Source organism: Tubulanus polymorphus, chromosome 3 (genome assembly GCF_964204645.1).
Source record: "Tubulanus polymorphus chromosome 3, tnTubPoly1.2, whole genome shotgun sequence".
In the NCBI taxonomy this organism is placed as follows: Eukaryota; Metazoa; Nemertea; class Palaeonemertea; order Tubulaniformes; family Tubulanidae; genus Tubulanus; species Tubulanus polymorphus.
In genome coordinates, this window is record NC_134027.1 from 26,673,742 (window position 1) to 26,697,510 (window position 23,769).

The window sequence follows — 23,769 nt, forward strand, 5'->3', positions numbered from 1 at the left end:
GGCAGACAATCAGTTCAACAAGTTACTGTCCGATTTCTTCAACGCTTGTACTCAGTTTCTGCAACATAAGATGGATTGTCTGACAAAAACTCAGGTTTGTTGCGTTTGATGAACTGAGTGTCAGGAAACAGGGATTCGGGAATATTCTATCAGTAAATATAAAGACAAATAATTAAGGTTTTTGAAGGTTAACTTGATTTATTTGAAGAGCAAGCTTTAGCTTCATCAGGTAAATGAAGACTATGATAATTCAATTTTTTTATATTTTGTCTTTAAATGCGATGATCATTGAAAGTGTCGGATAAGATAGTAAATATTCAGTCATCAATCGGATTGATTTCTATGAATATCTATTCTAGATGGAAAGTACCAATTTCTTAACGTGGGTTACTAAATTCCATCGTAATCAAGTAAGAGGTTTTTAGGAATATTCATGTGTACTTATAACACAATTGCTTCATTGCGTTCTGACTTTTATTTCATCATTCATTTTTTCCAGAAGTTACAAAACAGTAAACATAAGATTCTGTAATGAACACAATTCAGTGTGTTGATACCGTGCTCACAAATGTTTTTTCATAGCAATTTCAATTTGCATGTGTAGGCCTGCTTTACTTATATAATGCAATTTTGCCATCAGGAATTTTTCTGTAAAAGAAAACAGATTTTCTCAAATATCTGCAACCCACAGCACCCAACATTATCTACGAATAGACAGTAGAAAGGATTCTATTTCTGTATTTTTTGCACGTTTAGATTTATTGGAAAATTCTGATGCAAATTCTGTAAAACTTAACTGTTGACTAATGTTTTCCTCAGTCATCATTATAACTGGTTTGAAATTCGGAGAGGCGCAGTGGCCGAGTGGTTTAAGACGCCGGTCACTGGTCTCGTCAATCCAGGGTTTATGGGTTCGAACCCTGGTGGCGACAGAGTCTCTCGGTCGAAGCTTGGAGTAATCATTTGAAGGTTCTTCTCTGGTCTCTCCCCCATTGGGAAAGAGAAACATCGAACCCGCTTATAATGCCCTGCATGGCGCTTAGCGGGTTGAGGGTGTTTGAAAAAAACAAGTTTGTCGTTTCTGTCTATCGACAGCCTTCGTACAGGTCAGGGATACTGAACTTACTCTTGTTGAACTTCATCGTCAAGAACCATTTCTGGTTAAATATAGTCGTATGAAAATGGTCGTATTTACAACAGAGTTCCCTGTTATTCTAATCTCAGCCATTGTTTAGTTTCAATTCAATTTACCTTAAGGAATTATGCGGTTTAAAATAACTGATCAGACACAGCGTTCGTATTCGTTGTATCACAGTTTATTCGCCTGTTTTAAACCGATTATCTATATTTTCAGGTGCTTCTGTTGGAAAATCTGAGTACGATCTACGACGGCCTTCTAGAATTAATAACTCAACGTGAATTGAGCGATCTCATATGTAATTGCATAAACACGATACCACGTGACCACACTGACGTCGTCATTCGGGGGCAACTTCAAGCTACGAGGAACTGCATCAAATCCCAGATGTTCCATGATCCAGGTGAACAAACCCGACCGCAGTTCCACAATTCTGAATTTAAGTTTGCCTCCATAGAGTTTAATGATTGAAGATGATTTTATTTATCTAACTCAGAACTTTGAAACTGGGGGCAGATCTTTATGTTTAACATGAAATTGAAACTCAATTGTTATCAGAGTACAATCAAACTCAGGATCCAGTTAAACCGTTCTACAGTTTCAATACTATTGAATCAAGAGTAGAAATATTGAAAATGAACTAATTTTCACTGTTAAGTCAAACAACTCTAGAACTGGGTCCAGAACTTGTGGAACTAGATTTAGATATTCGGTTTTGTAAAATAATTTGAACTAGAAACATAATCGAACTACTGAGTACAATTTGTCATTTAAATTTCAGAGTCTCGGACTGTGATAATGTCGATGTGTATGGGTCTACTCAAACGATTTCTCATCTGTAAAGTTGAGCTGGCCATGTGTTCGGATGTTTTAGGAGACATTCTTTCATTCCTTCAAAAACATAGATCACTTGTACGTAAACTTTTCAATTTGTATAGATATGTGGAAGGAATGTAAATAAAGAGTTTATGAATTGCTCTTATCTTGGCCAATTATACTGCACCGTTTATGAGGTCTAATGATGATTTCTGTGTTTCTGATATTGTGGAATTTAGGAAGAAGCAATAGATTATAATATCGAAGTGTTGGTGAAGTCAATACTGGATGTCGTGTCTGAATGTGTGATGCAGATAGATAGAGTCAGCCGTGCTGCGGTAAGTTTACTATTTTAATATTCAGTATTGTGGGATAAATGAAATGGGCAACGCTGAAGATTTACGAGAAATAGTTTTGTAAGTTAACGACATGCAACGTTTCAGCTGTTGATTGATGACCACAGTGACCAGAAAACTGAAAGAGATAATATATACAGATAGACTTAAAGACAGTTGACATTGACTAGATCAGTGTGTACCCTGTGTTTGACTTAAATTGTGAAATATTAAAGAAAATACCCAGCTTAGGAAGAAAACTGAGAGAGTACATGTATTTGACTTTTTGATTCAATTCTTATAGTCATTTTCAAAACAGTTTTAAAAGTGGCTCTCAGAATTGAGTAGAGATATCAATCCTCTCGTAGTTTTCCTTCATGAATTGTAGGTTTTTCTTCAATTGAATTTGAGAGTCACTTGTCTATGTAAACCAATTGTTGGTTATATTAATTTCAAACTGTGTATCAATGTTGTATTATTACAGGGTCCGATGGTATCGTGTTTGATCGGTATGCTTTGGTTGATGTCTGAACGACATTATAAATGTATCCTGGATAGTTTCAAAGCTAGACCACCGTTGAAGATATTTCTCAATCGCATGTTAACGGTGTTCACGGATCTCGTCAGAGTCAATATCTTCCCGCCGGATTGGATGGTGATGAGAATGGTTTTTAACAGGTGACTATTATACCACAGGCTCCGCTGAAGTCATTTCTGAGCAGCTCAAAGATAACTGTTTAACTCAGAGATAACTGTTTAACTCAGAGATAACTGTTTAACTCAGATGTTTGTTGAGATATTTTTTTCATCTTGATTTGATCTTCATCTTTTATTTCCCATAAAACTTTGATGTTGTTCTCAAATCGAGAAAAGTTTGTCCTCGAAAATTTCCCTAGAGTGGAGTAAAATCTACATCAATTCAATGCATCCGATATTTCACACGTCTACGTTATTATCATTATTTTCAGTGTGATACTTGTTGCCTCGCAATACCTCGATCAAGCACTCAATGATAAATTCAAAGATGGACCTGATTTTGATATTGAGTTGTGGAAAACCTATTTCAAATTGGCAGTGGCGTTCATCACACAAGAATCATTGCAACTGGAGAATTTCTCTGAGGCTAAACAGGAAAAAATCAAAGAGAAGTAAGAACTGCATGAATCGTACTTGAAATGAGAGTTTATTTTCGATAAACTACTGTATGTTAATTTGTTTTTCGTGTCTATTTCAGATATTTCGATATGAGAGTTCCGATGGCTTTTGAAATTGTCACAATGTGGCAGAGTTTAGGTGAACTATTTATCCTTCAATTTCAAACGTCCATCAAATATATTATTGATGAACCTCAAATATCAATTTGATATTGTTCGCAGATTCACACAAAATCAACTTCATTCCGGATATGGTAGGACCGTTTCTAGAAGTGACGTTAGTACCTGAAACTAACGTCAGAAAGGCGACTTTACCGATACTGTTCGATATGATGCAAGTCGAACAGAACGCCAAGAAGAGTATGACTATTGCGAGAGGTTTATCCGTAAGTTTAGTTGAAACATGTGGCAGGGGCGGATCCAGGGCCCTTTCTCGGGTTCTGAATTGTTTATGTGAACTCACTATTATGGGGAGGGCACTTTCTATACCAAATCACAGCAAAAACGGAAACATAGGATCCAGTTCCACAATTATGAGTTAGAGTTCGCTTTGACTTCAAATTAGTTCATTTTCAATAAGTTCAAGTTCAATTCTGACTAAGAGTTAACCCTGAGTTAAAATCAGTTCATTTTCAAGGAGTCAAATCTTCACTCACAACTGTGGAACGCAGTCGAGAGGGTTTGGATCTATAATATGTATAAAACTTGATGAATATTGTTTGAATTTAAGGTTGAATACGAACTGATTGACAAGTTGGATATTCTGATCAGTCGTAATAAAGGCGATGATGAATACAGGAAGTTATTCGAACAGATGTAAGTCTTGATTTCCATTCGTTCCGGTTCGTCTTCTGTCTCCATTCTCCAGAAATTGATTCCTGTATTCGATTAATCGTAATTCTTTAAGAGTTTTAACGAGTCGAGAATTTAAAATCAATTCTTACTATTCTTCACACACAGACCGCTGCTTCCTAACGACAGGTCTACAAATATTAACTTGATTGTTTATCGAAACTCACTGAGCTATCCGATGAGCGAAATCTTTCAATATTTCATCTAGATAATTCAATGATATTTTAGCTCAGTGGGTGAATTTAGTTGGATCAGGCGCATTTTTAGCTTTCTGTCTGTATTGGAGGTTCGCATGTACCGGTATTTGTAATTTTCTACTGCTGGTGTGTCACCCCTCCGTCAGTCAGTCAGTAATCACAAGTGACTAATCATCATAGATTCACACAGCTCTTATGACTATTAAACCATCGCTCCAACAACATTTGTGTCGACAAACAATAAAATAATCTACAGTTTTTGTTCGAAAGTTGATATATATATTGTCGTCGCTATATTCGTGTTTACTTATAGAAGTTACCGCAATCGTATTTCGTTTAAAAACTTTCTCACAGGAAAATGTTGGTGTAAGTTTAACATATCATCGTTATTTTAGACGCCTATTTCACTTTTTTGTTAGCTACATGTTTTTCTACATTTTTCTCGGTGTTAGTTTTAAACAGTATCTTTAAACGTGTATTTTTGATTCATTCAACTGATATATCATTCAGTATATTATGTATTAATTAATATGTCGTTCTTATCTTCGAATCTATAGACATGAGAATGTATTCCATAACCGTTTATATTTGAATATATTTAAGTTTATTCAATCCACCATTAAGTTTTACTAGTTTTAGAGAAATGATTAACTACCATTAACTTTTGAATAAGAATGACTTTTTTTAGAAATTTTTTAATATATATATATATATATTTATATGTTTTATTTCGTACATAGCTTACGATCAATCATTAAGATTTAACTTAGATATTATTTCATTTTCTATGGGAATTATTGCTGGTCCTTATCTATTCTATGGCAAAGGATTGAAATTTTATGAATTTTCTTTTGTTGGTCGGATGAAGTGGTAATGGTTTCCTTTACACAATCATTAATACGATCATCATAGTTTTAGGTCCATATTATATCTATGTAATTTTGTTGTCATCAATGTTCATTATAATTTATTAGTATTCACTTAAAAATTGAACTTTCCATATAAATAATATTCAAGTAAGGTATAGATACCGTTTCAATGCCGCTGATGTGTGGAATTTCGTAAAAATCATTAAAAAATCCTAACTTAGTCTTATTTCATCTTAGATGCGACAAATCTTTTATGAAAAAGGGGTTGAATAAGAAAACTGTTTTGCAGGCTTCAACAGAAGATAGATGATGAACCACAGTGGAAGGAGAGTGGAACCGCATTTATCAAATCAGTAACGAAACTATTAGAGTTGTTACTGGATTACAGACGCTGCAGTCAATGTTCTTCATACTTGCTGAAAATGTTATGCATGGTTAATTTATTGGTGAGTATAGAACGTCTCGCGTTTTAGCAAATTTCAGTAGAAACCTGGATCCAGTTCCACAGTTGTGAGTTAACATTTGACTCGGCGTTAACTCATTGAAAACAATTTACTGATTTCAACTCTAACAACTGTGGAACCAGCTCCAGATTACTTAAGTTAACTTGAAAACAGGTATTTCTGTGTAGTATAACTGATTTAATTAGAAATCACAAGCGTTCGCTTCTAGTGCATATTTTTAGCCCCATCAGGTAGAAGTGAAAGCTGATGATTTCTAACACAATCAGTGAACCTACCTGTTTTCTTGTTTAATTGGCTACAACTCCTCTGGATCCAGTTCCACAGTTCTGAGTTAGGATTTGACTCATTGAGAATAGATTGATTTCAACTCAAACTTCTTCTTACTGGTGATACACACAAATTAGTATCTATTTTACCCAAATTAGTAGCGGTTTTACCCAAGTCAGTGGTACATGTATATCGGTAATTAGACATTGTTTATCTTGTTCTTACAGAATTTCTACAAAACCGAAATCGCTCGTGAAGAAATGTACATTCGCTACATTTATAAACTCTGCGATCTTCATTTAGAAGAAGGAAATTACGTGGAAGCCGGATTGACGTTATCACTACACGCCGGATTATTGGACTGGAGCGATAGTTTCTTACCGGCGCATCAGTCTTATATAGCTCAGCGCCAACGAGAGAGAAAGGAACAAATTTATCGGCTGATTATTGATTACTTTGATAAAGGAAAGGTATACAACGACATATGATAGAATGATAGTTTTACTCGGCTCGTAGATGAGATAAAAATACCACAATATTTTCTAACAGTTTCTGCTGGCGATTTGCCTAAATCCCATCATCTAATCAAGGGTTCAACCTGAAAATTGGAATTGGCACTTAATTTGTAAAGGGTAGATTTGGCAATGCGAGGGCGACAAGCATACATTGCTAGGGGTCCAGTGAAAATTTAGGACAAAAAGGGGCTTATCTAGGCCTTATCAGGGCCAATTTAGGTGGATATCTTGTCTTTTTGAAATTTTCTTTGCAAAAAAAAATATGGACATAGATATTACCTGGATCCATTGAGGAGTTTAGCCAAAACCTCCTCCCCCATTCAGATTAAATTCAGTTGCGCAAGATGCCATATTTTGGCCCTGCAGCATCTATAATAGATATGAAATTGCTCTTAGAAATGAATTAATGAATTGTGTATATTTGTGTTTAAAGTCTTGGGAATACAGTTTTCCGCTGTGTGAGGAACTCGCTCTACTCTACAAAGAGATGTACGATTATAAAAAACTCAGTGAAATTCTGGTAGGTTGTTCTTTCGTAACAGTTTCTTGTATTTGTAAATTATTAGAACGATGATTTGATTTTATGATGTTTATTTATAGACTATGCAAGCGAAATTCTATGAAAACATTCTGAGACCTGATCTTAGATTCGAACCGTCGTTCTTCAGAGTCGGATTTTACGGTCGTAGTCTGCCAGGATTCATACGGGTCTGTAAACTCAATCATTCACTGACGTTCTAACAGTAAACATCCTCCTGATGTTTCTGATATTTTCATCCATTATTTTACAGAATAAATGTTTCATTTATCGCGGAAAAGAAATGGAAAGATTGGGCGAATGTCATCAGCGACTTCTGGCTGAATTTCCACACGCAACTATTCTAACAGTGAACACACCACCAGAAGATCACGTACTCAATGGAGAAGGTGTTTGTATCCTTTACTTTAACGCATTTACACGTTCACTGTCAACTACGAGTTATCTCATAGTTCCAGGTTCAGGCATCATTATCGTAATGAGATATTTCATAGTTCCAGTTCAGGCATCATTGCCACTATGAGATATCTCATTGTTCCAGTTCAGGGATTATTGCTGCTATGAGATATCTCATAGTTCCAGTTCAGGGATTATTGCCGCTATGAGATATCTCATAGTTCCAGTTCAGGCATCATTGCCATTATAAGACATCTCATAGTTCCAGTTCAGGGATTATTGCCGCTATGAGATATCTCATAGTTCCAGTTCAGGCATCATTGCCACTATGAGACATCTCATAGTTCCAGTTCAGGGATTATTGCCGCTATGAGATATCTCATAGTTCCAGTTCAGGCATCATTGCCGCTATGAGACATCTCATAGTTCCAGTTCAGGGATTATTGCCGCTATGAGATATCTCGTAGTTCCAGTTCAGGGATTATTGCCGCTATGAGACATCTCATAGTTCCAGTTCAGGGATTATTGCCACTATGAGACATATCATAGTTCCAGTTCAGGGATTATTGCCGCTATGAGATATCTCGTAGTTCCAGTTCAGGGATTATTGCCGCTATGAGACATCTCATAGTTCCAGTTCAGGGATTATTGCCACTATGAGACATCTCATAGTTCCAGTTCAGGGATTATTGCCGCTATGAGATATCTCATAGTTCCAGTTCAGGGATTATTGCCGCTATGAGATATCTCATAGTTCCAGTTCAGGCATCATTGCCGCTATGAGACATCTCATAGTTCCAGTTCAGGGATTATTGCCGCTATGAGATATCTCGTAGTTCCAGTTCAGGGATTATTGCCGCTATGAGACATCTCATAGTTCCAGTTCAGGGATTATTGCCACTATGAGACATCTCATAGTTCCAGTTCAGGCATCATTGCCGCTATGAAATATCTCGTAGATCCAGTTCTTCAATTAAGTTATCTCATAGTAGCAACTGGGAAGAGGCAGTAAGTGGTTGATAAAGTCTAATAATGTCTCAGTGGTTTTATATTCCTCAACGAACGTTCAGCTCTTCAAATTTGTAATGTACATTGCACTGCGGGTGAGAGACAGCAATTCAAAGGTCGCAAGATACCGTCTGCCATATCGAAATTCTATACTTACAATGAGGTTGAAACATTCAAATACGATCGGCCATTCCACAAAGATGGCATCAAAGATAAGGAAAATAACTTCAAGGTAAGTTAGTTATATCAACTGCTGCCTAGTGACTGTTCATAGTGACTGTACAGCCTTTATGTCAGGCTCAAATAATCAATTCCCTATTTCTATAATGTATTTTTGTAACCTAGATTTAAAATTGACACTGGTAGGCCCTTTATAAGACAAGAAGATACACAATATCTGTGTAAGAAGAATATAAAAGAAATTCGACAATACTTTCAGCTTCAACTTTCTTTTTTTGGCCGAATCTATTATGGGATTTCCTTCTTAGGCCCTATATGTTTTTTTGACTTGTTGCATTTATGAGTTTGTTCGATATTTGTTATTGTAGACATTGTGCTTGGAAAGAACAAAGTTGGTATTAGCGGATAAACTACCGAACATTCTGCGTTACTGCGAAGTAAAGAGTATTCAAATAGAGACGTTATCACCGATAGAAACAGCTATTGAATCAGTTCATTTGAAGAACATCGAACTGAAAGATATGACTTTATCCTATCAGTTGACTCCTGATCGTAATTCATCTCTCAATCCATTGACTATTATACTGAAAGGTGTCATAGACGCAGCTGTTAATGGAGGAATGGAGAATTATGAAAAGGTAACTTCATCATTTCAGTTCATCAGAAATTGCGTAATAATTTTGAGAATACCGGTTTTGTTAGGTGCACATGATCCACAATGATGTATCAGTCAATTCTCCCTGGAGAAGAGTGACATTCATGTTATTACCTCTTGCCTATATCTGTAACTGTGTATCAGTCATCTCTCTCCTTAGAGAAGTGACATTGGTTTGAGAAGTATCACACAGGCTACTGCTTGCACTAGGGAATCATGAGACCAGATCCTCATCCACTCTTCCACAGAGCAAAGATTATTCATGTATTTTTTTATTTGCGCAGGCATTCTTCACGAGCGAATACGCTCAGAGTCATCCGTCTGAGTATCAAAATATTCTCAAACTGAAAGGTGTATTCCTAGAGCAGGTAAACCTCTTTAAAATAAAACCCCTGTTCATGCTGAGTTACTGAATGATGTTTCAATCATTCATTGAACTGATGTAATTTCAGTTAACGGTTTTAGAACAAGCGTTGAATATACACGGTAAACTAGCGACACAAGACGTGATTCCACTTCACGAAAGTCTCGTCGAGATGTTTACAAAAATGAAGCAGGGAATTAAAGAATCAGTGAGTGATTTATACGATATAGCTTTGATATTTTCGCTTTTTAAATGTTCATGTCATGAATGGGATCATCTAATATGTTGTGTCATTTAGTTTTCATCAAAATTAAAAAGTAAATGAAATCAAAAGCTGTTCAGGGTTTGATATGCAGCTCTATTGATGAGATATTTATGGAGATCTAAATGTTTTAAGTTATTTAGCTATCGACACAATGTTGTTCACATTCATCATTAATAAACTGCTTGTTCTGATTTGTAATTTATGTTCGGAGGTTGATCGACGTATTATTTTGAGTATGATTTCGAAGCTTTATTGATGTATATTTATTTTAAAAGAACATTCTACAATGATTTACAGGGTTCCCCGGATATGGCTCAAGCAACTCTGAGACGACCAATTGATGGGTCATTAAGACCTGAATCTTCTGAAAGTTCAAGGTGCTTTATTCTATTGGTTTGAAAGTCTTTCTTTCTTTTTGAATGAAGTTATTCATTTTCATGGTGCATGTTTCATAAATAAGATAGATTTTGTTCAGGGTTCAGTTCCGCAGTTGACAGTTAGGTTTGAATTAAAATCAGTTTATTTTGATTGAATGATTGATTTATTGATTAATGTTATTCTCATAGAACATAATACATATCATTCGTAATAATTTCTCTTACAAAATCTTGAGATGAACTATGAAGGACTCGTCCAGAGCCTGAAGGCTGTAACTTTGTACATAGCGTACGAGGAGCCTTAATGACTAAAAAATGGATGATAACAATGATCTAATAAGTAATATTATATGGCTTATCTATGGTATGCTCTTTCCAATACAACATACAGCGATACTACTATGAAAAGTACTGTAACATAAAAATAGATATTATCCGAATATTTTAAGGGAAATTGATGCTTTAACCTAGCTCAAATGTTAACAGTAAACAGTGGAACTGGACTCACAGAGGGGTACGGTACATTTCGATTGCATTCATCGTTTGAATATTGAGATCGTGTGTTTTGATTTTCAGAACTAGTGACCTATCACTGAACACCGATCGTGAATCGAACATCTACGGTGAGATCGGAGATTACGTAATCGAAACAGCACGACCTCCATCGGTATGTAGCGATAAAAGTATCTCCTCATGTGAGACTGTTAAGAGTCGGGCAAAATCTGAAAGTGGTACAGCAGTGAAGCGCTGTGGATCTAGCAGATTCTATTGCCCATTAGGGGTATGTCTAAGCCATTTTTCAATTGCTGTATATGCAAAGAGTTTCCCGATACACAAATTGCTCCTTAATAGATGATGATAACGGCTTCAATCCCGGAATGTTTACAAATTGATAAATTTATCGCACTGTTTATGTATGGCTTTAATTTATTCATTTTGAACAATGATATAAAGAGATGGCATTTCGAGCACAATTTCATTTCAATCTGGATTCAATTTGTGGATAGGAAATTGTCTTATGCTTCGTTTCAAAATTTCGCTTTTAGTTATTTTCTTTCATTCGTTTTTCGAGGCTAATGTTTTAGATTCTGTTTCGGTTTGTCTTCGTGATTTTTCCCTGCACCTCTTTTTTTTACATATTTGATAAATAGAAAGACTCTGTACCACTCTCAGTAGTCAGTATCATACGAGTATATACGAGATATGTGATTGAACGATATCGCACATACGGTATTCAAAAACACAATTCACTATTCATCATCAGTCGACTATTCTAGTTTGATGAACTTTGTTAATCAAAAAAGAAATCTTACGTAGAAAATCCTACCAATAAGTAAAAAAAGAGACAAAATGTGTTGCGTTGTAAGTGAGTATATTTACTTAAGCAATAGCCATCATCAGGTGTACTGTATGCCTGATGAGTAATCAGTATTGGACATGATTGTATAATAGCCCAAATATGTTCACTTTCTACGAAACATTTCATCTCGTTTTTGAACTTATTGTGGGATTTTCTACATATTCATCTTGCACGGAAACTGTGTTATTATCTAAAAAAAGAAACAATACACAAAAAGTGCAGCGATGGGCGATTAGATTCTGTTTTTCTGGTTCGGGATTTGGGATGGTTGGTTCTCTAAAGCCGGTCTTCAGCGGAGTTAAACTGTAGGATTTCTTTCCAAAGCTCCATGCGGAAACCACCTGCAAATGACTACGACTAACACCGGACATATCGTGTCACGTGACCGATGACCAGCAGAAGGTAATCAATGGATGCCCCCCCTGAAGACCAGCTTTAACTATAGTGATGTCTGTTATCCACTGATCTGCTTGATCCTGTTCTTTGGTGCAACAGTTTGATACAAAATTCTTATGAACTTAAGATACGTGTTTGTTTATAATGTTGTATGTTTGTAATCCCAGCGCTGCTTTTTGCTTATGATTAATGATGTAATATAGACCTTATGTTGTTTTATATTGTCGTACGTTTCTTACAGGAATAATTATATTCACCGAAGCTTGTTCACCTTCACACAGCGCATGAGATTCATTACTAGCATGAAATATCTGTACTTTTATCATCGTTATTATTGCACACAGAAATTCTCGCAACGTTGGTTCAGAAAACATGAGACCAAGTTCCAGAGTTGTGAGTTTAGATTCGACTCGCGAACTCACAACTATGAAACTGGGTCCGGTTTACGGAATGAATAATTCGTTGTTCATTCGCGGTATTTTCTGTAAATTGATCGTACAGAAATTCTGATCTGTTTTAATTTTAGGCTGAAGAAAACTCTGAGATGAACCCGGTATGAATTTTTGGTGATGGCTTAACCGTGGATTTTGATAAATAAAAACGATACTAACAGCAATTAAAACTGCTTCAAACCCATTAACCTGTCTATTGTCCTGATTGAATTTTAAAGACAGTAGAAATAGAAGAATCACTGGTTCCACTCAGTTCTAATAAAGTTAATAACGCTTATGATTTTGTTAACAAAAAATCATGATATCATCAATAGTTATTCATCGATCTTTCAATCTTCTCTCTATCTCGTGTTGGTTTTTGCACTGATATATACTTCGCACATTTCGAGTAGATGATATGATTCTGCTTTAAGTTTTCACACGATTCTACGCTTCGTTAACTCCGTGATTAACTAACCTGTATTTACTGTAGAATTGCACTAACAGATTATCTATAACACACCTTTCCCTATCGTGTGTCTCCAGGACATTAAAGTTACCGTTCGACCACCTCTTCCTGTACAGATGAGATCTCTTTGCGCGAGCGTATTTCGATCTTCTTTACGAGAACGTCCTCGATCAGACGTCTATCCTCTTAAACAGGTAATATGCACTCCTTCCTCCCACTACCACAACATGTATCGAATTATGTCATCACTTGATGCAGACATCAGAAATAACGTATATATAACAAGAATATATATCGGTCACATTTATTTTGTATTTGGATAACGTTTTTTTTTTTCATCGCTTTAAACAAGTTTTCGTTCATTTTCGCGAGAAAAGGTGTTGAAATCTTTCGTGCAATTTTTTAATTACTTTTTCTTGAACCCTTATGAAATCATAAAAGGTGTAAATGTATGAGCACAGCTTTTGAGTAGTAGTAGGTGGTGGTGGTGGCGGTAATAGTAAACTCTGTAATGCATGTCATTAACATCTTCCTCTTTTATCTCAAATAATCTTTAATCTTTCGTGCTGTCTGTTTTTGAAGCATATTGGAAATGAAAATATTACAAATAAACATATAACATTTAACGGTTGTGGCATTACTCGTTTAAACTATTTCTGTAGTATTTTTGATGAATGCTCTTTTTTCTATAATTGATTAATTCAGGCTTCAGAGTCCAACAACAATAAAAGCAATTTGATACAAAAACCAGCCAGTGATTCGAATCTGAATCGAATAAGTGCTGATAGCAGTACTGGTGTATCGTCACTCAGTGGTTCAGGTCAGTAGTTTAATTGCATTTGCGTAATCAGGTATTACTGTAACCACGATCCAGTTCCATAGTTCTACGTTGAAAATATGTAGAGAATCGCGAAAATGTCCGATAATGTTTCCTTGAGTTTAGTAGTTTGTTCAAAATTTCTTCTATATAAATATTCTAATAGTCATCTTCAGGAATACTGTTCTTCAGTAACGCAGTATTCTTGAAGATGACTATTAGAATATAGTCGAAACGTTGATTAAACTACTAATTCAAGGAAAAGACGAGAAGATACACGATATCCGTGTATGATGATAACGAGAGAAATCCCACAATAACGAAGCCAAGATTGAAAAATTCTATATCAGAATGATTATATTTGAGGAGCGATGTTTCGGCTAACAACTGTTAGCCATCATCAGGCGTACCAAAATGACAGGGTACTGTACGCAATAGTTGTTAGCCGAAACGTCGCTCCTCAAATATAATCATTCTGATATTGAATTTTTCAATCTTGGCTTCGTTATTGTGGGATTTCTCTCGTAATTCAAGGAAACTTTTATAACAGGATTCTCTACATATTATCCTCATAACACAGATCGAGTCATTTATAAATGGTTATTCTAGGTTGAAATATGACTGAACCAGTTAACATCGAAAATGAACTAATTTTGAAGCAAGTGAAACTGAATACTCTGGTACTGGATCCAGTATTATTATTTTGTAATCTATTAAGACCTAATGCATGCAGTCACTTTCTATACATAACCTAGAGTTAGTTTTCTACTACTGATTGAAAGATGAACACGATATTTTTGACTTCAGTAGTTAGTATGGTCAAGTGTTTGACCCCCGATAGCGGCATAGTAACGTCTAGTGGGAATAGTAGCCCTTCTCGGCAGTCGCAGGAAAGTAATGACGTTTTTGAAACTGATAACGCTGCCACCGGGCCACCTCTTCCACCGAGAAAATGTTCGTTATCCGGTGAGTTCCAATTGTGCGAAATTGGATCAGGGAATTTAGAATAGATTTTAGCTTTTTACAATATCTTATATCCCAGAAATACACGTACACAGTATATGATATGTTTTCTATAAAGCATGATTATATATCTTTAACTCTCCTTTATAATTAGTTTAATATATATATATGTATTAAATTGAAATTTCAACTTCTTCTTATTTTCAATTCAATTGAATTCCTAAGTTCACTGATTATAATTGGATTATTTTTAGAATCCGATGCTGAGAAAGCTAAACCACCGATTCCCGAACGCCAATTCTTAAGCAAAAGGGTAAGTGAATCACTGATGATTGTCTGTGCGATATTATTGGTATATCATTGAAATACGTATGATATATTTACATCTATTAAAAAGGTTCAACGGTCCTCCAAGGATCCAAGGTTTTAGTTAGAATAAGTATGTATTGAAATAAGTGTGTTCAAGCTGTAGCCAACAACGTACAGAGCCAGACTCTACGACCGGGTCCTCAATTCAGTAATGTTCTTACTCTTTAAAATTGAATTTTAATTGAGAATTCTTGTACTGGATCCAGACTTGTGATTTAATCTAACTCTTAAATGTGTGTTGTTGGCTCTGCTCAAAGTGTGAAGAAAATCAGAAATGCTATGAAGCTTTGATTGCACACAATCTACCGGTACCCAAGAAAAGCCATAAAACTAGTTCTGAAATTGTTCGTCGTTCGATACTGCAGTTATTAAAGTGATGATTTCTTGTATGTTCAGGTCTCTTTCATGTAAAACATTCAGGATTTAGATATATTTATATTGATGATAGTAAGTTTACGCAGATTCCTCACTGAGCACAGATTGAGTTGTGAGTTGTATGATTATGCGTACATGACATATATACTTAGGTCACTCTTGCAGGCTTTTATCAAATATGTATATAACTTCATCACACTGAAATTTAACCAGATATAAAACCAACAATAAATGTATGGTAGTTATTTCTAACATTAGTGTTGTGTCCACTGATAGCACCTTATTTTCAGTATAGGTTTCTATATTTTAAGGTTAAGACCTCAGGGTTTGTAGGGAAGGTTTGGGATTATTTGGTCATCCATTTATGATTGGTAGAACTTAGAATACAGTACTCAAGACTGAAGACTATAGATTTGAATTTTCAGCATGAATATCTTATTTTCATTTAGTGGAAAAGAATATAAATCAGGGCTGTACCTAGCGGGGGCAGTTGCCTCTCAGAAATTTCCCTTTTTGCAAATATTATTGATTTATCCGGTAGAGTTGCCCTTTTTCAGGATTCTCTGCCCCCAAAATTCAATGGCTCGGTACAGCCCTATATACATATCCAATACATACATAGGCTCTATCCAATTTGAGATTGGAAAAAATGTATAATGAAACTGGCTTAATTCGGATCAATCCGGATCTTAATCTAATATGGATATTATTTACAGTCCATTAATACATGTAAACTATGTTCAATCCTGATTTCTGATAAACTCGGTGAATTTTGCTTTGTCCAAACTGATCCGAATTAAGCGGTTTTTGTTTGATTCGATCGATAATAGCTGAATGAATGTTTTCGAAATTTTCGTTCAGGTGTCTGCACCACAAATAATGACGGCATCAGAGTTGAGTAAATTAACGGCGAATATCGCGTCGGCGGTAACCGTAGAGGAGGAAGATGAAGAGGCGCCTGATTTACCACCGAGTTTACCACCGAAAAAACTTGGCAAGTCGTTTCACGGCAAATCGACTCACGGTTCACCGATTCAACGAGCTGCTTCGATATTCACACATACTCATCCTGAAACTCCTCGTCTGCCCCCAAAACCTCGTAAAGCAAGTACGCCTAACATTAGAATGTGATATCTACGTTCGTTTATGCACGTTTTTAGATTCGAATTAACTGGTCACAATAGAAACTGTTAAACTGGCTTAAGTCATCATAGTTGGGAAGATCTTTATGTTGACAACTTACACTTTGTAAATTGTTTTGGAAATTTAAATTGATACAACTTGAGTAATGTGATAACTTCTAGCTGTATTGGCAATAAAAATTGGGACTCCAAAATAGAAATGACTTATGTGACCTCTTATGAAAACTTACGCTTTCGAAAATTGTATTGCAAATATAGATTTAGGCGAAAGAATACAGATGACTTTAGTAATGTGCAGACTTATCTGATGATGACTTAAGTAAGTTTGACTATATCTGGTAAAACTGAGATAATCATATTATTTGAATGTGAATTATGATATGTACATTTTGTATAAAACTTTGTCGTCTCATCTGTTGTTGATATTACGTATTACACCAGAAATTAATGAAATTGTTTATATATGAAATGAATGATATATGGTGCTAATGATGAATATATCTGTTTAAATTTATCTCTTGTTTTTTTTTTCATGTGTCAAAAGCGTTTGACATTTATATTTCATGTATTTTCTACGTTTAGAACAAGGTTTATCTTAATTAGCATAATAATTAATTGTAGATCGTTTGTACGTTAATACGTTTATAATATTTTGTATGATATTTTCATTGATAATCATGCGTTGAAATCATATTGATTATGTATTAATCTCCGCACTCATATGAATATAATGTGTGTTGTGTACGTTAAATGTTCAATATGTAACTGTTTTATAACGTCAAATTTCAACTATTTACTTTAATAGATTCTATTATCATGAATTACGAATTTAAACGTTATATATCGAAGTTAATTTTTAATAGAAGTATTTTATGTGTAATTTCTGGATTAGAGTCAAAGTTTATTATACGTTAATTCACCTCAGATTATCACGGATAAATTCAATCACATTTTGCTCAAAATTTGAATTAGGCTACATTCAAGGAACCCAGTTCCACAGTTCTGAGTTTAGATTTAACTCGACATTTGACTGATATGATTAATTTCAACTCTAACTGTGGAACTGGATCCAGTAGTATAGATTAAGCTATATTGTTACTTTTTGCAATGTGCTTAACTATAATGGGTTAAAAAGCCACGAAAGAATATTCAATCTATTTTGTACTATCACTATATACGGACAAAACCTGTAATAACTTCCCGTAAACCATCTGTAAATAAGAATTCAAATACAAGTTATGTTTCACTGGTGATTTTCTTGATTCACCCTAAAATTCCAATCGTTCACGACCAACAATCTGTATATTCTATGATATTTCATTATCACTTATGGTATTTTTGAAACGGTTAAGATTTCTTAACTTATTTCGTAATAAAAAGAAATCATTTAAGAAAGGAAAGATTCTTTTAGTTTTTTTTTTGGAATTTTCTGAAAATTCAAGCTCCACTGTAACGGAGGAGGGACAATCGACATCCTCGTGAGTAACTGCCCAATAACTCCAACAGAAATAGAATTCCCGAACTCCAGTGAAGAAATCCTTCCAGTGACCACCGACACCATCCTCGAGAAAATTCACTGAATAACCATTCAATTAATATTCATCTTTTTACTTATTTTAAAAATTTGTTTATTTACGAAGTCAAGTCATTCTTATAACACAGTATATCCACACTTGGAATGAAATGCAATCAAATCTTCAATGAAATCATTTAAACCTCTACGACCACAACTGATATGACTTACTGTAGACTTACTGTAGACTCTTATGTTTATAGTGTAATAATTTCAGTATTCAATGAAACATATTCAATCCTCTATTTTAACTATTACAATAATAACAACCACTTTACTTATTGAATTCTTATAACAGAAATCTATATATGAAGCTACATTTATTTATATGACTAGAACCAAACTTATGGCTAAACAAAAACGACACGTTGTTTCTTGTAGACGGCCGGGTCTTTTTCTAAACTGCGATAAAATTTGTAATCAGTTCATTTCGTAAACTGCCAGGTCTGTTATTGTTAGCTTAATCATTTTAGAAGAAAGTAATGTACAGGGTAGATAGGCGCCCGGCCGGGTCAACTTTTAAGATCCACGGAAATGAGAAACAAAGTATCAACTTTTAGCCTAGCGTTGATACGGACCCAGTTCCACAGTTCTGAATTAGAATTAACTCTGAGTTAAAGTTAGTTCATTTTCAATGAGTTAACTTAGAGTTAAATCTTAACTCACAACTGTGGAACTGGACCGTGAATTTAATTCATCCAGCACACAATGCTCAAAATCCCTCAACATCAACTGGGATTTACTCGACTTAAGTCTGTAACTTTAACAACGACTTTCAATTCTGTGATTCTCAACTCACGACGCAATAAGATTCACTAACATAGCAGCTGTTCCTGTAGGCTTCGTGGTTCCAATCCATATACAGGGTCCGATCTAAGGAATGAAAGCCACTTGCCCAAGGGCAAGCATATCTGAAATTTTGCTTGCCCCCTCCAAAAGCTACTTGCCCTACTCAGGCAGTCCGATTGGTGGCACTATCATCTGTTGTATCAAGTTGGAAAGAAGCTTTGAGACATAAAATTGCACTAGACTTGGGACAAGTGATAATGATAACCTACTTGCCCTGATGAGAATATACTTGTCCCGGGCAATCGGACAAGTGCTTAGATCTGACCCTGATATAGACTGCCTATAAATGAACCAAAACCTACTCGAGACCGCAGAATTGTCAATTCACGACCACCCAAATATTGAACTTTCATCGAAAATGCAATCATTATGAAACAAACTCATACATCATTCATCACTCATATATAAATAACATTCATACTGTATTCACACATTCAGATCTAACAGTAATATTAATTATGTTTCACAGATATAAGTATTATAATTAATAATATAATCGTCACTGCTAATCCTAATATACACAACATTTTTCGATTCTTTTTCTGATATTTTTCCGCTTTTTGTAACTGTTGCAGCCCGGATTCGACTGTCGATTGCGTTTGTTCTAAATTGAAATCGATACGATCGAGAATCGTCCCCTGAAATCAAAAATACACAAAGAAATCTATTTAAAAGATAAATTATCAGGGGCGGATCTAGGGTTTGATTCAGGGAGTGGCGTACTCATCTTAATGTACCATAATTAAATGGGCACCCAGAGAGAAAACTCGTCAGAACACTCAGATTTACTCATTTTTTGGCAATACAGAGAAGAAGTTTTTGAATTTAAACTATTTTAGGTATCAATTTAATATTTTTCATCTTCGCATAAAACTTCAGGGGCCGGTTGCATAGTCATGGCTTAGACTTAAGACCAGTCTAAGACCAACTTAGTTCTATAACCAATCTAACAACTTAAGACCAATCTTAAGATTTAAGACCACTTTCGGACTTAAGTCACGACTGTGCAACTGGACCCTGGGCAAATCGACATTCCTAGGGGGAATCAGTACCCCTTGCGATTATGACTTTTTGTGACTTTTTTCAGCGACTTACTTGATCAACGACCATCGAAGCGAGATCTTTAAATATCTCATTCAGGTCGTGTATTGATCGTACGATCTGAGCTATTTCCTTTTCTCGTTGTTGAACCATTATTGAATTATCTTCGACTATTCGTAGTTGTACATCTGTAAAACCCTTTAAAAACAAAACAACAACATATTTCATAATTCAGCAGAGAGATGTAGTGGATGAGTAGTTCAAGTCTCAGTGAGTTAAGGGTTTATTCGTTCAAATTCTAGTGGAATCAGTACAGTCTCAGTTCTTCTCTGGTCCCTCTCCCCTTCACAGGAAAAAGAAACCTCAAACCTACTTATAATGCCACGAGTGGGATGCATGCGATCGAGGGGAACCGGCTTTTGATATGGTACTCAAGTGGATTGAGGGATGATAATTACCCGATCATAAACTTCATCTTCTGCCGTCGTTTGTTCGTCCATGAATGTCATATCAGTTTGAAAGTATCTATTTGAACGTTCCTCTCGGTTTTTCAATTCTGTAAAACAGTAATTCAATACAAACACTCTCAATATAGTAACGAGACAAACTCCTCGCTGGTCCATAATCACTACATACTTTTCAGATAGTTCGACTGTCCTTGTCGGAACGTAGTTGATAATTCCGTTAAAGTCCGCGCTAGCGCATTCGTTATATTGTTAGTAACTTTTTGTTCCTGTATCGTAGCGTGGCGCCCCTTAGCGACTATTTGCTGAACTAATCTCTGACATCTCGAAAACATCTGAAATACAAAAACAATCATCAGATTGTGTATAATTCAGAGTTAGAACTGACTAAAAAATGTGAAACTAAGACTTCGTTAATTTAACCTGTGTTATTTCTCTAGTTTGAATTTCAATAGCGTGTTCTTCGTCAACGCTGTCGTCCAACGTCGGACGATTCATATGTTTGTCGTGAAGTGTCGATAATTCTTTCCCTGAAATAAACATATTATTATTATTATTATCACTAGTGTATCTATCAAATTTATAGTGCCTGTATCAACACCTGGGCTAGGTTTCATAGACGCGGAAGAAAAATAGTCCCTGGGAATATTTTGAAATTTCGTCAGTTATAACCAAGGTTTCTCATTGTTACTATGGTGGTTGTCGCCCAGATTGAGGATTTACCCCTAGGATAACTTTTATACTCGGTCTATGAAACCGGACCATGATGTGAAAAAAGACACATGTGTGTGTATACCAGATTTGTGTTTTTAGACGTCTTCTGAAGATCTGATAGACTGTCTGATGCCCTAATGTCTATTTATTAATGGATGAGACCTGTTTTTCTGGGATATTTTGCTTACTTTTTGGGGTACATACCTCATTTATGTCTTAACAGAATGCCAAAAATCGCGGACAACAACTGAATATCCGATATATTTCCAGTTCTGTACCAATTAGATGGATTGGCAAAAAGACTCCTTAAGTCCAGTTGAATGAGAGAGAAAATCCCCCATTTTGTGAAATTTCTTGGATTTGAACATTGTTACCATGCCTACGCCACCCTGATTTATAGTTGTTGAGACCCCACAAGAAAAATAACTTCATTTTGTAGGCATGGTGACAATGTAAAAATTCAAGAAATTTCACAAAATGGAGGATTTTCTCTCTCATTCAACTGGACTTAAGGAGTCTTTTTGCCAATCCATCTAATTGGTACGGAACTGGAAATATATCGGATATTCAGTTGTTGTCCGCGATTTTTGGCATTCTGTTAAGACATAAATGAGGTATGTACCCCAAAAAGTGAGCAAAATATCCCAGAAAAACAGGTCTCATCAATTAATCAATAGACATTAGTATTCAATATACACTGAGGAGGAAACTTTTTACTTACATTTTTGTTTAATTCTTGACACTTCGTATTGTACTTCTTCGACCCCATCAATCCTTCAATAAAAGTAGATTGTAAAAGTTTATACCGAAATTTTCAACGCAACACAATCGGATCATTGATTTCGAAACGGATCATACCATTCGGGAGGTAATTTATTCGTCGGGGAGTTATTACTGAGTCCTAATTCAACGTCTCTCGAAGAATGTGAAACTAGAGCCGTCCTATCATCGCTGTATGTCTGAAATAGAACAAACATCACCTAAACTCAAACATGGCCAACTCAGACTAACCGGGCCAAAAAACAAGGAAATGATCTTCTGACTTGCGCCGATCTTTAAATTAACTCGGACTTCGCTCAAGACTCGGGACTTATTTTTTTCTGGCCCCAGTTTATCCGAGTTAGGTATGGTAGAACTGAAAATATTCAATCTGGAATTAACCGATTTTATAAACATCAAGGATAGAAAACGGAATAAACTAAAACTAGACAGAGAACCCAGATCCGAAAGACACAGCAATTTATTGTGAAAACCAGGCTAAAACTAACAAAGTTACGATCAATTAAAGCAAACAAATTACTAAGACACAGGGTCTGACACTCATTGGTCCGCTCTCAATGACCGGTCCAGTCTCAGTGACCGGGATAGTGGTCCATGAAAGTGGTCAAATTTATTATCAATTGAAACAAGCCCTTCTAAGAGAAGGCCTGACGCGAGTTTTTTTTCCCCAGGGTCCAGTATCCAGGTACAATCTAAGGAAACTGGTACCTCGGTTAAGGATATTGAATTGGTGTAAAAAAAATCCGGCATCAGGTCCCGCGTGTAAAAAGGGTAAGACCGCAGCTAAGGTGGTAAGGGGCAAAAAGGGACGTAAAATGTCCGAGGATGTCTATGCAGTTTAACTCTCTCTACCCAACAAGCAGTCTCAAAATTGGTAACACACACATGCAGCAGTGTTCTCTATCATCACGACGAGAAGCAGGATAGCGAAACTTAAATTCGTTGCAACCAAACGACGACAGCAAACATCAGAGAAGAGCTGATTCACACGCACGGAACGCACGCACTCACCGCCAGTAGTGACTGCTGAGGAGAGCCGCAGGAACCACCGGAATCTGCAGCAGGATCAGCAGGATGATGATGCAGATGAGTTGATGATGCAGGGAGTTTGCTACTCACTTGTTCTGAGAATATATGCCGATTTTGCATGGCATTATTCCTCATCAAGATGAACACCTCTGTTAGACTTCTAGTTGCCATTATTTAGGGTTTTTTCGAGCAGAAATTCATGAAATTTGAAGATTTTAGTAGCACCGGAAGTGTTTATTAATGACAGCCAATTCAATTCAATTTGACCTTTATTGGCCCTTAACTAGGACATAATTTTGAGATATTTTTCGTAAATCTAAATAAGTAGATTAAGAAATTGAATTGAAAATACTAAGGAAAATTTAACATAGAATTGATTTGCATTCCAAAATTTAGAATAATGAAAAGAAATCATCTGAAAAGTTTAAGTGCAAAGATTTTTCTAAATAGCAAATATTTTGACAATTGATAATTAATTAGTTTTTGAATGATAAGATTTGCTTTGATCTCGCACTATTCAAGCATATCAGTACATCATTTGATACAATAAATAATTTGTAATTCACGTCGTTTCAGTTACGGATTTTTATTTTCTAGATCATAACAA

General features: G+C 35.6%; 2 protein-coding genes across 15 annotated transcripts in view; one reads left to right on the plus strand and one right to left on the minus strand.

Annotated features, from left to right (window-relative positions):
• LOC141902915 (dedicator of cytokinesis protein 3-like) overlaps nt 1–18,102 on the plus strand; it is a 31,794-nt gene extending 13,692 nt beyond the window's left edge. For 3 of the 13 annotated variants that reach the window (XM_074790859.1, XM_074790861.1, XM_074790863.1), the window contains 26 exons: nt 1–94; nt 1,355–1,541; nt 1,920–2,050; nt 2,194–2,292; nt 2,774–2,967; nt 3,258–3,437; nt 3,524–3,582; nt 3,666–3,829; nt 4,174–4,259; nt 5,651–5,807; nt 6,320–6,562; nt 7,041–7,127; nt 7,208–7,315; nt 7,399–7,540; nt 8,612–8,781; nt 9,098–9,367; nt 9,669–9,752; nt 9,837–9,956; nt 10,311–10,390; nt 10,967–11,171; nt 12,673–12,699; nt 13,124–13,240; nt 13,752–13,866; nt 14,671–14,829; nt 15,081–15,139; nt 16,432–18,102. In XM_074790859.1, coding sequence (XP_074646960.1) covers nt 1–94; nt 1,355–1,541; nt 1,920–2,050; nt 2,194–2,292; nt 2,774–2,967; nt 3,258–3,437; nt 3,524–3,582; nt 3,666–3,829; nt 4,174–4,259; nt 5,651–5,807; nt 6,320–6,562; nt 7,041–7,127; nt 7,208–7,315; nt 7,399–7,540; nt 8,612–8,781; nt 9,098–9,367; nt 9,669–9,752; nt 9,837–9,956; nt 10,311–10,390; nt 10,967–11,171; nt 12,673–12,699; nt 13,124–13,240; nt 13,752–13,866; nt 14,671–14,829; nt 15,081–15,139; nt 16,432–16,701 — 3,607 coding nt within the window. In that variant the 3' untranslated portion in view covers nt 16,702–18,102. Of the gene's footprint in view, nt 95–1,354; nt 1,542–1,919; nt 2,051–2,193; nt 2,293–2,773; nt 2,968–3,257; nt 3,438–3,523; nt 3,583–3,665; nt 3,830–4,173; nt 4,260–5,650; nt 5,808–6,319; nt 6,563–7,040; nt 7,128–7,207; nt 7,316–7,398; nt 7,541–8,611; nt 8,782–9,097; nt 9,368–9,668; nt 9,753–9,836; nt 9,957–10,310; nt 10,391–10,966; nt 11,172–12,672; nt 12,700–13,123; nt 13,241–13,751; nt 13,867–14,670; nt 14,830–15,080; nt 15,140–15,223; nt 15,266–16,431 lie in introns of all 13 variants that reach the window. The other 10 variants (XM_074790871.1, XM_074790860.1, XM_074790864.1 and 7 more) reach the window with 10 other exon arrangements.
• A 256-nt stretch (nt 18,103–18,358) lies between these two features.
• LOC141901430 (syntaxin-16-like) lies at nt 18,359–23,393 on the minus strand. 2 transcript variants are annotated; one of them, XM_074788652.1, is made up of 8 exons: nt 23,253–23,393; nt 22,212–22,312; nt 22,075–22,127; nt 21,063–21,169; nt 20,812–20,974; nt 20,634–20,731; nt 20,230–20,373; nt 18,359–19,772 (listed from the first exon to the last, which is right to left on the minus strand). In XM_074788652.1, the coding sequence occupies exons 1-8, from the start codon at nt 23,331–23,333 to the stop codon at nt 19,587–19,589; spliced, it is 933 nt and encodes a 310-aa protein (XP_074644753.1). In that variant the 5' UTR covers nt 23,334–23,393; the 3' UTR covers nt 18,359–19,586. The 2 variants fall into 2 exon arrangements, with proteins under 2 accessions (XP_074644753.1, XP_074644752.1); XM_074788651.1 differs by having other exon boundaries at nt 23,145–23,393.
• Between the last annotated feature and the right edge of the window lie 376 nt (nt 23,394–23,769).